Source organism: Poromitra crassiceps (assembly GCF_964638095.1).
Source record: "Poromitra crassiceps genome assembly, chromosome: 6".
Taxonomy (NCBI): Eukaryota; Metazoa; Chordata; class Actinopteri; order Beryciformes; family Melamphaidae; genus Poromitra; species Poromitra crassiceps.
Window position 1 is genome coordinate 47,598,029 of NC_139627.1, and position 14,045 is coordinate 47,612,073.

General features: G+C 44.1%; 1 protein-coding gene across 1 annotated transcript; it reads left to right on the forward strand.

Annotated features, from left to right (window-relative positions):
- Positions 1–979: 979 nt before the first annotated feature.
- Positions 980–13,992, forward strand: LOC310777942 (arginine and glutamate-rich protein 1-like; the record flags this gene model as incomplete). Its single annotated transcript, XM_083638281.1, is given in 5 exon segments — positions 980–1,530; positions 9,688–9,913; positions 13,873–13,896; positions 13,899–13,940; positions 13,942–13,992. Coding segments are annotated over 5 exon segments (687 nt in total). The 5' UTR covers positions 980–1,186.
- Between the last annotated feature and the right edge of the window lie 53 nt (positions 13,993–14,045).

Genomic DNA, 14,045 nt, shown 5'->3' on the forward strand with positions numbered 1-14,045 from the left:
ATACTGTGCAGGCATACACCTCTCTGGAAATAGACTTCAGGAGACTACTGTCCTGCCTCATTTGTGCGTGGCACAATATCACCATCATGCAGCAGTTCAAGGAGATAGAGCTGTACAGGTGCATGCAACACATAGCACATTTTCTTTTTGTGGCCATATTTCACCTTCAACTCTGTTTTTGTTGTGTTTGTTTTCTATACACACCATTTTACAGACCTGTTTTCCAAAGCACTGTAACATTTATTGTATACAAATTCAGCATGTGTTTTATATCTGTGTGGTACCAGCACAGATATTATTATTATTATTATTATTACTACTACTACTACTACTACTGCTTAAATAATTTTGACATTGCTTGCAGTGTCAGAGAGTGATGAACAGAAAAGTTAAGTTAATAAATAAATCTGGGGGTGACAAACTGCACACGTATTGCAGTAGTGCTTTTGATACAGAGCCATGTGTATAAAGTATATATCAAAGAAAGCAGCACAGAAGTACCTTTGCTAAATTCAGATATGGAGTTGCACCTTTATTATAGAAACTGGTAGGTATATCTATCTACAGTATCTATCTATCTATCTATCTATCTATCATCATCATCACTTTATTTGTCAGACACAAGGTCCAATAAAAACACACAATACATATAAAACAGGTAAACAACACAATAAGAGCAACTCAACAATTCTACAATAAGGCACTGTACCAGTGTTATCTATCTATCTATCTATCTATCTATCTATCTATCTATCTATCTATCTATCTATCTATCTATCTATCTATCTATCTATCTCTCTGTCTGTCTGTCTGTCTGTCTGTCTGTCTGTCTGTCTGTCTGTCTGTCTGTCTGTCTGTCCATCTAATCTGATTCATTGTGCAGTTTATTCGAAAAAGCCCGACGATTGCCGGAAAATGCCGAAAGCCGCGGTGTCTGCTGGGAAAATACACAACCTCCTCGACTAGTCGCCATCTTTCTTTACAGCAAGTTAGCAGGGCAGAACAACAACCAGTTTCGAATGAATATATCTCAAATATGCAATATTTTTAGCCATCGAGCTTGACAAATTATTACAAATAACGAGTTATAAGAGGGGTCGGTGGAACCTAATTCCAGATATCGTGCACACATCGGCCATAAGACATATTAGTTGTGTGTAAGCGTTTGACACTGGAGGTGGCCGACATGGGCCGCTCTCGGAGCCGCAGCTCGTCCCGGTCCAAACACTCCAAAAGCAGCAAGCACAGCAAGAAGCGGAGTCGCTCTCGGTCACGGTCCAGAGACAAGGAGAGGCCGAAGAAGGAGAAGCGATCCAAATCCCGGGAGGCCAAGCGGAATCGGCGCAGGGAGTCCCGCTCTCGGTCCCGGTCGGCCAAAGCCTCATCCCGTTGCAGAGAGAGAGCAGCAGCCTCGCCGCCCGAGCGCATCGACATATTCGGCAGGACGATGAGCAAGAGGAACGCCCTGGACGAGAAGCAGAGGAAGGAGGAGGAGGAGAAGAAGGCTGAAATGGAGAGGCAGAGGAAGATGTGAGTCTATTTTGTGCCAGAAAGTGTCCCTCTTGGTCTCCGGTGTGTGCTAAGCTAACCTGCTAGGCTAGTTAGCCCAATGTATGGCACTTGTAAAAGGGCTCCCTGTGTTATCAAGCTAATGCTAGTGAGCTAGCCATAGCATGCTAACGTAGCTAGTTTAGCCAGCCTGTCGACCAGGGCCCAGCGTTGCACACAGTGCAGATTAACCCACGTCAGAGGGGAGCAGCAGGCTGCACCTCAGGGTGAGGGAGCAGGCCACTGTTTCTTTTCTTTCTTCCACAATTTGGTTTATTGAACTTTTCAGGGCATACATGATACAGTCACTCAATTTCTAGCTTTCAGTGCCCATTGTAGGACAGGTACTTAACCCAGTACAAACATAGTGACAATAAATAATTAAATGCATACATAATACACACACACACACACACACACACACACACACACACACACACACACACAATTAAAGTAGCTAAATAAATAAGTAACAATAAAAACAAAACACCACCAACAGTGAATTTAGGTAGCACAGAAGATTGTAAGATAATATCTTGGCTTAAGCTACATGATGACATGTAACTTTAACATAGTTGTTTAATGGGTGTGATCACTGAGACAGTTTCATAAGTGTTGAGGAGAGTCTCCATTATTTACATACCGTATTTGTAGTTACTATGGCTGCACAATTCATCAAATCACAATCCAAATTGCAGGAGCCTGCAATTGTTTGTTAATGGTCAAATGTGTCACAACATGCCATTAAATGAAGCATTGTGGTTCTACAGAGATGCCAGCAGGCAACAGCCTACAAAATCATATTATATCTAAGGGAACATGCTTGTTTGGTACAGACCCCAGTAAAAATCACCCCCTGTTTTCAATGTGAGTAATGTTATACTGTAAGTCTTCAATTCTTGTGAATTCAACCCGCCTGTTTCCATGAAGTTGCTCCATTACTTGCTGTGTTTCTATCTCTCCTTAACAGGTTCCAAACTGAGCCCACATGAATCTAATAACAGTAGCCACCAGTAATTCTGCCCGTTTTCTATGGGTGTCGAAATTTATTGTTTAATCGATGCATCGCAATGCGGACGTGTGAATCAAATCAAATCGGTGACAGATGAATCATTGAATCGTTTGTTTAAATTTCTGTTGACATTCAGATTTTAGCACTTTCTAAGTAAAAAAGGGACTTGATATTTATCTGACTGCTTGTATTAATTGATGAAAAAGTAGCCATGTGCAGTAATAATATAGAAAATTGAGGATGTGATGCTTGGAGCTGCAATAATTTGAGCTGTATCGAGATGCATCACGAAGCATCGTCGAATCGAATCGTTGACAGATGAATCGTAATCGAATCGTGAGGCCAGTGAAGATTCACAGCCCTACCGTTTTCTGCCAGCTAGTTCAATTCAACATACACACGTTGTTGGTCAGAATCTGTAATGTTAACGTTATTTGTTTTGCGCCTTTCAATATTGCTGCTAGTGATAGCCTACTGTTTGAGTCTCCTGGCTCTGTGACATGACGTCGAGCTCAGCTGTCCTGTTGTGAACGTGCATTGCAGCAGCGCCGGCGCAGCCAAACGGCACCGCAACGACTTCATAAATCGTTAATTGATCTCCCCCACCCTACCCCCCGTCAACGACGATGCCATCGTCCATCACGATGTTTCACTGTGGAACCATCATGATGGCTATTTGGGTGACATCGCACAACCCTAATATTATGGCTGGGCGATATAGCTAAAAAGTATATCGATATGATATGATATTTCATATCAGTCTATATCGATAATTATTGATAATTTTTAATGATGCATTTTTATTTAAAAAAAACATGAGAATTAACCACTTTATATTGAACCACCTTTTTTTCAAGGCACACATGTAATAATGCTAACACTAGGGATGCACGATAATTATCGGGCCGATAAATTATCGGCCGTTATGGCCATTTTGTGTTATTTATTATTCCGATAATGGCTTTTTTTCGATAAATTATCCGATAATAATCTTGCTTTATTTTTTGCCTCTGAAGCGGAGCTTTTGTTGTCGCACACTTGTGACATCACAGCTGTGACGCAAACATGGCTGCTGCCAGTGTGTTGCTGTTTTTCAGTTTTAGAATGATCAGAAAGCTACTGTAATTTGCAATCCATGTCCCACACAGGTTCCGAGAGGAGGGGAAACCTCTAAGCTGGCATTACGTTAAACCAAAGCTGGCGATGATGCAGCGGATATGTTTGTTGTTTTTGTTAGCGAGTTTTGTTAGCATTAGCTCGTAGCGCGGCCTACCCCGCAGGCTCGTCCGTTTGGCAAACTGCTTGTGACATTTAATTCCAAAAAATCCACTCGCTAGCGTTAAGCTAACCGCGCTAGTTAGCGTTAGCTGCTGGACACTGTGGACAGAGCCATCTAACAGAGCCAATAATGAAAACAAAGGCACAGTCGCGCACATTAGGCTACATAAAAAGCATCAGTCAGTAGGGCTGTGCCGATTCACTTATCTCCCGATTCGATACTATCACGATACTTTGGTGCCGATTCGATATATATTGCGATTCACGATTATTGCGATTATTGCGATTCGATATTACGATTTATTGCGATTTTTGTTAATTTTTTTCTTTTATTTTTTCAGTTTGTTTGCTTTTTTACACTAGATTAGAACATGGGAAAAGTTGAATCATACACTAGAGACTGTATATTATATATCATGAGTAGGGCTGGGCGATATAGTTAAAAACAGGGGCGGACTGGGATCATAATTCAGGCCGGGCATTAGATACCAAGCAGGCCAGGCCGATATGGGCCAACGCGCGTGAAATTTGGGCCGTTTGAAGCCAGATTTGGGCCGTTTGAAGTCCAATTTTACAATGAGATGCACCCACTTTAACCCTGAAGTGTAATTATTACTTCAGACTAACTAATAAAGTAATAAAACCACTAGTAAACCAGTAGGCGGCGCCTAGCCTGCTGTTCAGTGAGTGGCCTGACTGCAAGCACCAAAAAAAAAAAAAAAAAAATTTTTTTTTTTTTTTAAATTTGCGATTATCGATTCTGGAATAAAAGATCGATCCAAAAAATCGTGACATTAAAAATCGCGATACTTAGGTGAATCGATTTTTTCTCCCACCCCTATCAGTCAGTCAACATCACATATTGTCTTTTCTTTAATCTGGTGGCAGCATTTTTCAGTAAAAAGTGAAACGACACAGATGGTTTATAGTGCCTGCCCCATTCATTGGGCTCAGGCTACAATTCACTGAGAACTGGAACCAATGCAAAATTTGAACAGATCAGTAACATGACAATAAGAGTCTAAATTACTATGCCTTTTGTCATTGTGTTTTATCTGCAGACTAAGCAGCTTGGCTTTCCGTTCTATAAAAGCCTTTATTTTTGTATTGACTATAATCGAGTGATACACTTTATTAAAACAATCATATTATATCAGAAGTTTTCTTTGTTTTGCGTTCACAGTGATGTCAGTTAGATTTGGTTAGGTCAGAGCTATGCTCACTACATCCATACATCTACCCTTTTTTAACCCCAGGTGTGCATAAAATACAGGTTAAAAACAAACAAAAAAATTATATATCTATTTTTATTATAATAATTATCGGTTATATCGTATCGGTTATCGGCCGAGAAAAATATATTTATCGGTTATCGTATCGGCTCTAAAAATCCATATCGTGCATCCCTAGCTAACACTGTCTCTCTCTCTCTCACACACACACACACACACACGCTCTGAGTGCAAGCAGTAATTTACACTATTACAGACATGGTGACGTTTTATATAGCCTAGCGCTGCCAGTCTTCTCAAACAAAAAACAGAGAGATCCATTGTTTGTTTACTTCCTTTTCCTGTTACCCATGTCTATCCTTTCCGCCCACTTACAGTATGCAAATTGGGGCAAACATTAGCTTTTTCAAAAGTGGCATTTCCCCCAAACATTTCAAGATGAAATTGCAACAAAAGCAGGTTTGGCTCCTGCAGCAGTAAAGGAAAGATGCTGCATCAGCAGCTGCTCACGAAGCTGCAAAGCTGTCACCAGTGCACGTCTTCAAACACTTCAGTGCTCGCCACACCCAATCAGCACGGACCGCTCATTGTCTGCTGACAGGCGATATCTGTCGGACAGGGAAGTTGCTATTGTGGAAGTGTTTGGGCTAGCCCGAGGCACACACACACACACACACCTGAGAGCCTAGGCACCGGCCCGCACCTGCCCTCCCGAGTGGCCCTTTTTTACCGCGTGGTAGCCACAGGGCCACTTAACCAGGCATACAAATGTAAATATCAAGCCATAAACACTCGCCTGATAAGGAAGGCCTGGGCCGCGGGGTTGGGTAAGGTCTCTGGTTTCCCAGTGACACTGGCTGACCAAATGAAATCAAATATAGGTGGAGGGTGGGGTTGCGTGTGTTTATGCCAGAAGCGATGTGACAACACGACCCCCAACTCTTAATTGCTTCCTGCTCAGAAGGCAATTGAGAGAAAGGCAGCGTTTTAAAAGCATCCTGGAGAGGTAAACAGGATGACAGGTGAGCTGAGCTCCACCTGCTTTAGCCCTTCAGCCTGCTGCTGCACTGGGCATGCTCACTGACTCCTGTATGGCTGGGCTGGTGCGCTAGTTTCACTATAGGCCAGTGTTACTCGCTGCGTGCCTCAGGACGGCTTGTCAAGCTTTAATTGGCGGCTCGCAGTAGGGATGTTCATCAGTTATCGAAAATCGATAATTGATCGTTAAGGAATGGAATCGATCATGTGGAATTTTTATCGATTTTGTTATTATTTAAAAAAATATATATATATATATATTTTTTTTTTTGTGGACTAGGTTTGGGTGGAATTCGTTCCTCCTCGCCCCACTCCATTGCACAGCCGACTAACGTGAGGTGGAGCTTCATATAGTCTCTAGTTTTCTGGCTGGGCACGGGCCTTTGTGCCAACAAAACTGTTTTAAACATGGGGAATTCACACCGGCATGCGCCGGGGACAGCAGAGTGTTGGAGAGGAGACACATTGAAATAAAGAGTTCATTGAGAACACGTTGTCTTTCGTATTTTCTGCCATAGGCATTCATTTTGTAAAAAAAAATATATATATATATATATACCGTATATATTAAAAATGTATTATTATTAATATAATCGATAATTGATCGTTAATTTTCCCCGATTTTCGATTATGGAAATTTTTCAAAATGAACATCCCTAGCTCGCAGACACTTTCATTCAGCGTGAAATATTGTCATCTTGCCCACCTGGCGACTTAATTTCTCAAAAGTGATCTGTTGACTTTTTCTGACCAAGCGTGTTATTGTGTTGAATCCCAAAGCATTTGGCAGTACATTGGTACAATACGGTATGGCTGATGGCTGTTTTTCACTTTTCTAATCCAGAGAGGTCTGAGCGCTTCACACAGCGCAGCCTGCGAGCAGGACTGACTGTAGCACTTGTCTTTGGCTGCCATGCGTTTTACTGGGTCAGGTCAGAGAGAGACTGACAGAGCGAACGAGAGTTCACTTCCTCTTCTGGACTTCCGGAATGATTTACTGAAGATTGGATGGTCTGGTTATACTCTTAGTGCTTTTATATTAATATACTTAGTTATGTTGCTTTGCACAGCCCAATACAGCCACAAAATCTTCTCAAAAGCAACACATCTACGCTTTATTTTGAAGGCAGAACAGCCCAACTTCCTGTCTCGCTTCTAGCTAACTTACGTTAACCTGGCACAGTGGATCCTCACTACAGGCTGCACCTCCATTGCACATGTTTTGTTGTCACACAACGCGCCCTAAACTCAGCGTCTCTCCATGCGATGTAGCGTTAACATTTCAGACTCTCCTGTCAGCTAGCGACCTGGCTAGCAGCTGGCGTTAATAGCGCTGCTTAGGCAAACACAGCGGATACCCTCATCACAAACGGAGAGAGAGATGGCCGGTCAATGGCCGATCAGCTGAAAATCGGCCATTTTCGGTCACCGGTCGATCTGTGCATCTCTCAATTAGAGCTGCCCCCTCCTGATCGATTGGTCGATTGTTTGGTCGATGTGCTCTTGGTCGACCAGATTCACGTTGGTCGGACAGTCGCTGGTGTTAATAATTAATAGGAGAAATTCAATTTCATAACAAGAAAAGCGATCAGGAACAAACGTGCAACACAGACCTTTTCTAGAGGCGCACATAGGAGCACAACCACAGTTAGCAGGCTATCTAGACTGAAAGGAGAGCAACCAGCAGAGCGAATGGAATTAACAATTCAATTGGTCAGCTATCGAGCACAAACAATGCACACGTTTCAGCACGCAGCCACCATCAGCTGTTAACAAGCTGTTAAGAGCGGCTAACGTTACATAACGCACCTTATGAGATAAGAATACAGTCATCAGTTGTGTTAGACACTCCTTTGTGCCAACGAAATAACCACGTGCTAACGTTACATAACCATAATAACCATCGCGCACGCTTTCTGAAAGCTGTTTCCTATCGTAGTGTTAGCTGACCAGGTGGTGCACGCCGCCACGCTGATCAGTCTGTCCATTCCGGTAACGTTACAATGCTGCAAATAGCTTTTATTTATAATTATCAGCTACCAGGTATAGTCAGAGCCGTGTAGATAGAAGAGTCGCGACATCTCCATTCACTCCAATGGACCAGTTTTTTACTCAAGAGTTTCAGGAAGTAAGGTCCTGGATTAAGCAGCACTGTCGAGTTGCAGCAAAATGGACAGTTTGAGTTGTAAGATTTTTTTTTTTTTTAATCAAATTGTACATTTTCAGCTTTATTTTAGCATTCAAAAGTAGCGCGAGACCCCTTCCTGGCTGTTCATTGGTTAATGGGTTACGCATTTTGGTCCTCCGCTGACGCCACTCTCTCTATTCACCTTATTCTTTGCCCATACAAGGACGCTTCTGCATGACGTAATTTCGTAATCGTCTTTCCGGTTTTAAACACGGAAGTAGAGTACACCTACCAGCTACCACAGTCATTTAGACTTGCCAAAAAGCTGTTTTCAAGCAAAAAAAAAACTGTTTTAAAGTTGTAATATTTGTCGGGTGAGAATGTAACATATATGTGACCAGTTTATCAGAATAACGCCTATTGGAAATCCGAAATCCTTAACGAGCAGCGAGGACCGGGAGCGCTGACTGTGCTGACACAGCTATCTGTCAATGGTCAAACCCTACTACTGGCAGTGAGAAAACACTGTCGACGTTCTTTTGTAACTAACGTTAAATGCCGACCGGGTACAGCCATTGGCTCCTCGCAGCAGTAAGGTTATGAACATGTAACTGAAGTTGGCCGCAGTGTAGCTTAATTCTGAATGTTGCCAAACTTTATTCATACTGACGTTTTATTTTGAAAATGGCTGCCAACTAGCATTGAACTAGGGCTGCACGATATTGGAAAAAACTGGCATTGCAATATTTTTTTATTCTGCGATATATATTGCGATATGAAAAAATACAGGAATTTTCACCAAAAGACTTGCATACTGTAGGTCTATCAAGCCTTGCCCGTTTAAGAAGGTGGCCTAGTGGGTAACCTGCATGGTTGACGTAGTAGGAGAGTGTGTTTTTAGCTGCAGTTGCAGGATGCTAAGTGACTTAAAGTGAGTAAAGGTACTTTACTTAGTAGGAAAAGAGCTTAGAACGTAACAGAGAGGGCGTGCATTACTGTAGGCTATGAGTTAATTTGCCTTACTTGACATTGCATGCTCTGCGATGTGACTATTGCACATGTGCACATTGCGATGACGATGCTGAAACGATATATTGTGCAGCCCTACGTTGAACCGGAAGAACAAATACGTTGCGTCGAACGCGGAAGAGAGAAAAAGTGGGCGTGGTGAATAGAGGACACTAGGTATAGTGCGCTCAGTAGTCAGTAGTACACTGCAAAAAATAAGGAAAAAAGTACACTGCAAAAAGTAAAAACAAAAAAGTACACTGCTTTTCTTTTTTTTTCTTTTTTTTTAGACCCTGTTTCGACCAATCGAATGGTCGGAGCTGTGGTCGATTTCTGGTCGACAAGGATAATCTTTGGTCGAGGGCAGCCCTACTCTCAATACCAACATACTGTAACATATCCCAGATTGTAACCCACCCCCTCCCTCTGTGTCCCCTCTCCAGCCGGCAGCAGGAGATGGAGGTGCAGCTGGTGGAGGAGGAGACGGCACGGCGCGTGGAGGAGCTGGTGGCCCGGCGCGTGGAGGAGGAGCTGGAGAAGAGGAAGGAGGAGATCGAGAGGGAGGTGCTGCGCAGGGTGGAGGAGGCCAAACGCATCATGGAGACCCAGCTGCTGCAGGAGCTGGAGAGGCAGAGGCAGCAAGAGCTGCAGGCGCAGAGGGCCAGAGAGGTAACGCTCGCTCGTCTGGAACGCACTCCCCCCTCCCCGACCCCCTCCCTGTCATCCCTCCCGAACCTCCACACCCCACTATCGCTCCCTCCCTCCCTGTCACCCCCTCCCGACACTCCGCACGTGGGGTCGGTGGAGGAGGACCCCCCCACCCCACCCCCTTTTACTTTCCAGAAGCTAACCCAGCCATGGTACAAGTTTCACAGCAGGGAGGGTAGATGCAGAGCCTGGCAGTGGCTGTCTTCTTCTGGGCGAAAATGTATTTTGTGGTACCAAAGTAGTCATTTTTGTGCACAACATGCTATTGTGTGAGCGTGCAATAACTCAAGAGATCCAGAGAGACTGCACTGCTCTCTTATCTGACAAGAGCTTGTTGACCAATTAAGTCGGTTGTGAGCATGTAACGCCATAACTGTTTTTAATACCTAAAGTAAAATGAAATAAATCAATCGAATCTATTATTCCTTATAAAAAGCCTCAGTCAACTACACCTTTATTCTACAAAATATATGAGCATAGTTAACTAAATCTATCAATGCATTTAACCTATGGCAGGTGAGTGAAATCTATTTGAAACTTCAAATCAAAGACACGCTCTACATGACGTGTGCGCGTTCTATTCGCTTGGGAGCGTTTGAAAATGAGGGAACCGTGCGTACTACTTAGTGCCGATGCGATAGCATCTTGTGCCCTTGTTACATGGTGGCCCCAAATACATATTTCTTCTTCTCCTGCAGCTGCTCCCGGGCTCTGCACTGAGAGCTCGCTCACAGCTGGGGGTCCTTGTTGAAATGCAAGTGGCAGTTGAAGCTTGAAGGATGATTCCGCTCTGAGGTGGTTTTGAACGTAGCCACAGTTAATTTTGGCCTCTCCAGGGAATCTTCCAAATTGTCACAGACAAGCGCAGGACTGGGGCTGGTGAAAGTTTTGCCATGGCCGAGTTAGAAAACTTAACTGACTTGATTCTTTTTCCATCACTCTTTCCCAGTTTGATCTTTTGCTTTTGATATTTGTAAGCGTCTCGATTCATGTCCGTAATGAAGAGCTCTCTTTTCAAGATAACACCCCGTGTTTTTCAGTCCCTCGTCTCTGTGTCCGTCGATAGCCCTTCCTTTTTATATACGCCCATTAGCTTCAACAACTAGCTCAGCTCTCAGTTTGTTTCTCCAAGCTTGTCGATTTTGAATCCTAGTCGTTTAGGATCCTAGTCCTTTTGAGTCCTAGTCATTTTGAGTCGTCGTCGTTTTGAGTCCTAGTCGTTTTGAGTCCTAGTCGTTGAGAATCCTAGTCGTTTTGAGTCCTAGTCGTTTTGAGTCCTAGTTATTTAGAGTCCTAGTCGTTTTGAGTCCTAGTCGTTTTGAGTCCTAGTCGTTTTGAGTCCTAGTCGTTTAGAGTCATAGTCGTTTAGAGTCATAGTCATTTTGAGTCCTAGTCGTTTTGAGTCCTAGTCGTTTTGAGTCCTAGTCGTTTAGAGTCCTAGTTGTTTTGAGTCCTAGTCGTTTTGGGTCCTAGTCGTTTTGAGTCCTAGTCGTTTTGAGTCCTAGTCATTGAGTCCTAGTCATTGAGTCCTAGTCATTTTGAGTCCTAGTCATTTTGAGTCCTAATTGTTGAGTCCTAGTCATTTTGGGTCCTAGTCGTTTTGAGTCCTAGTCATTGAGTCCTAGTCATTGAGTCCTAGTCATTTTGAGTCCTAGTCATTTAGAGTCCTAGTCATTTTGTATCTGTGAAAAGGGCTAGCTGGCCTTGAGGTCAAGCTCTGTTTAGCAGCCCAAAGCCTTAAGCACATTGGGGTGCCTCACTAGAGCAAGAGTTCTTCAGGGAACCTTCTTGGGCTCCCCCCTGTTTGTTAGAAGCCTTTTTTACTTTCTTGCCTTTTCTTTTTCTTTTTTTACTTGTTAGAGAGTGAAGCTAAACGGCTTTCTGAGGAAGTCCTTGTCCTCCTTCCCCAGGTGCCATTTAAGAAAAGGGGCTTGTTGCCACTCCAGTAATAATGCATTGTGAATGAGAGGACCAGCTAAAGGCTAGCGACCCTGACGTGCACACTGAGCAGCCAGTGGTTGGCTACTAATTGGGAGAGAAACGTAGTCCCAGCGCACCGGTCTGGACTTATTCTGTCACCAGCCTGCTGCTGCTAGTCAGCTCTTCTCTAAACCCCCCTACTAGATATTGTTTTTCAAACGGGGTTTCCCAACAGGGGCGGCTTGGTGGCCCAGTGGGTTAGCAAAACTGTCCGGTAACCAGAAGGTCACAGGTTCAGTCCCTGCAGCTACCAATGCTGTGCCCGTCAGCCCTTGTAGTGTTTCCCTGGATAACCGACTTAGGCATCTCTCCCCTCCATAGGAGTCGTAGAAAGAGCAGTGGTCAAACGTAATGATGACACCATTCGATGTGAAGAACATATTAATCCAATCTTGTTTGATTCACAGACAGTTTTTGACAGGTTGTCCTGCAACAGTTTTTTCTTGAACATCCCCTCTCCCCTTTCCCCTTAACAAACCTTGTTTTGAGAAGCTCCCATTAGATGGCATCCGCTCTGGGAATCATAACAATGACGGACCGCCACATTTCCTGTTTCCTGTTTGACCAGGTTAACAATCTCTGGTCTGACCCTCTGTCTGTTAACCCTGATTATATCTCTTATTTTTTCCCCTCATATTTATTTGATACAGTTGCAAAGCTTTTTGTCGCCCCTCAGGAAGAAAAAAAACACAAATGTACTCTTGTTGTCTCCTCACCACTTGCTTCTCCTATAGGGGTGCTGCTTTTATATTGTCATTTACATATACCTTTTTCCCCACCCCCACCCCCCCGCTTTGGACACACGACACTGTGTTAACACCACCACCACCACCACCACCAACACCACCTTCCTAACAAGCATTTGACCTGAGCTGGCCTGCAGCCTCCCAGCTCGCTCCGTGACTTGTGTGCTGTACTGTAAAGTGTACCGCGGCACCGGCCCGGCCCGGCACACACACACAGACACCACGTTGGTTGTACTGGTCCCTCTCTCTCCGTGCCGCTGCTCCGCTTCTCGGTGGGAACCTGACAGAAAAAGGAAAAAGGAAAAAAAACTACAGAAAATGCGAGCTGGGGCTGCAGGCGCAAGGCTAAGCAGTACAGGATCAGAGTTATAAAGAGGAGTACCGCGGGGGGGCGCGGTATGGCGTATGGCAGAGTACCCCCCCCCTACCCACCCACCCACCCACCCCAGGAGCGCTTCTCTGTCTCTGCAGGGGCCACACACAGTCTGGACCAGACAGTAAATATGCAACCGTTTAATGGCGAATGCTTTGACCAGTTGTGTAGGTACACAGGCAAAGGAAAATGCGTAGGTATACACGTGCATTTGGTGAGCCAAAACTATTCCTCCTTTCTTTGTATCCTTTTTTCTCTTGCTATAATTATGATGTTAAGACAACAAAAAAAAAAAGGCCATTGTTTTTTCTTCTAGGACTAATGTCTGTCATTTAAATCTGTCTTCTATTGATGAGTGTGATGATGAGTTTCCCCCCTCCTTTTCCAGTCCTTGTTTTAACTGTTCATAAAGATCCAGGATGGCCCATTCTGTCTTTTTTTGCGGGAGGGTATTCTCACCCAGTAAAGGGAGGGAAATAAAACGATAGCGGGTTCACTTTTTTCTCTCTCCCCCCCCCCCTCTCTCTCCCATTTCTATATATTTTGTGCCACCTCTCTGTATTTAAAAAACAATTTGGGTTGACTGCAAAGTATGCCAAGTGTGGGTCATGTGCGAGAGAGGCTAAACAAACTTCTCTGTGGTTGTGTGTGTGTGTGTGTGTGATTGAGTGTGCGCTAGCGGAAAGAGTGTGTGGACAATTAGAGGGACAGCACGTGTGTGTGTGTGTGTGTGTGTGTGTGTGTGTGTGTGTGTGTGTGAGGGGTGCTATGCGGCTGTAGCCTGTGCGTGCGCTAACATGGCAACCGTGTCACCCGTCTAGGAGGAAGAAAAATCCCAAGCGGGAGGAGCCTGGAGAAAATCCTGGAGGAGAATAACCGCAAGATCGCCGGACGCTCAGGCCAAGCTGGTACGCCCTGCCCTCTGCTCTCTGCTCTCATAAATATATACTGCCAGAAATGCTAAGTTGATTTTGGTTTTTGTTGTTTTTTTCTC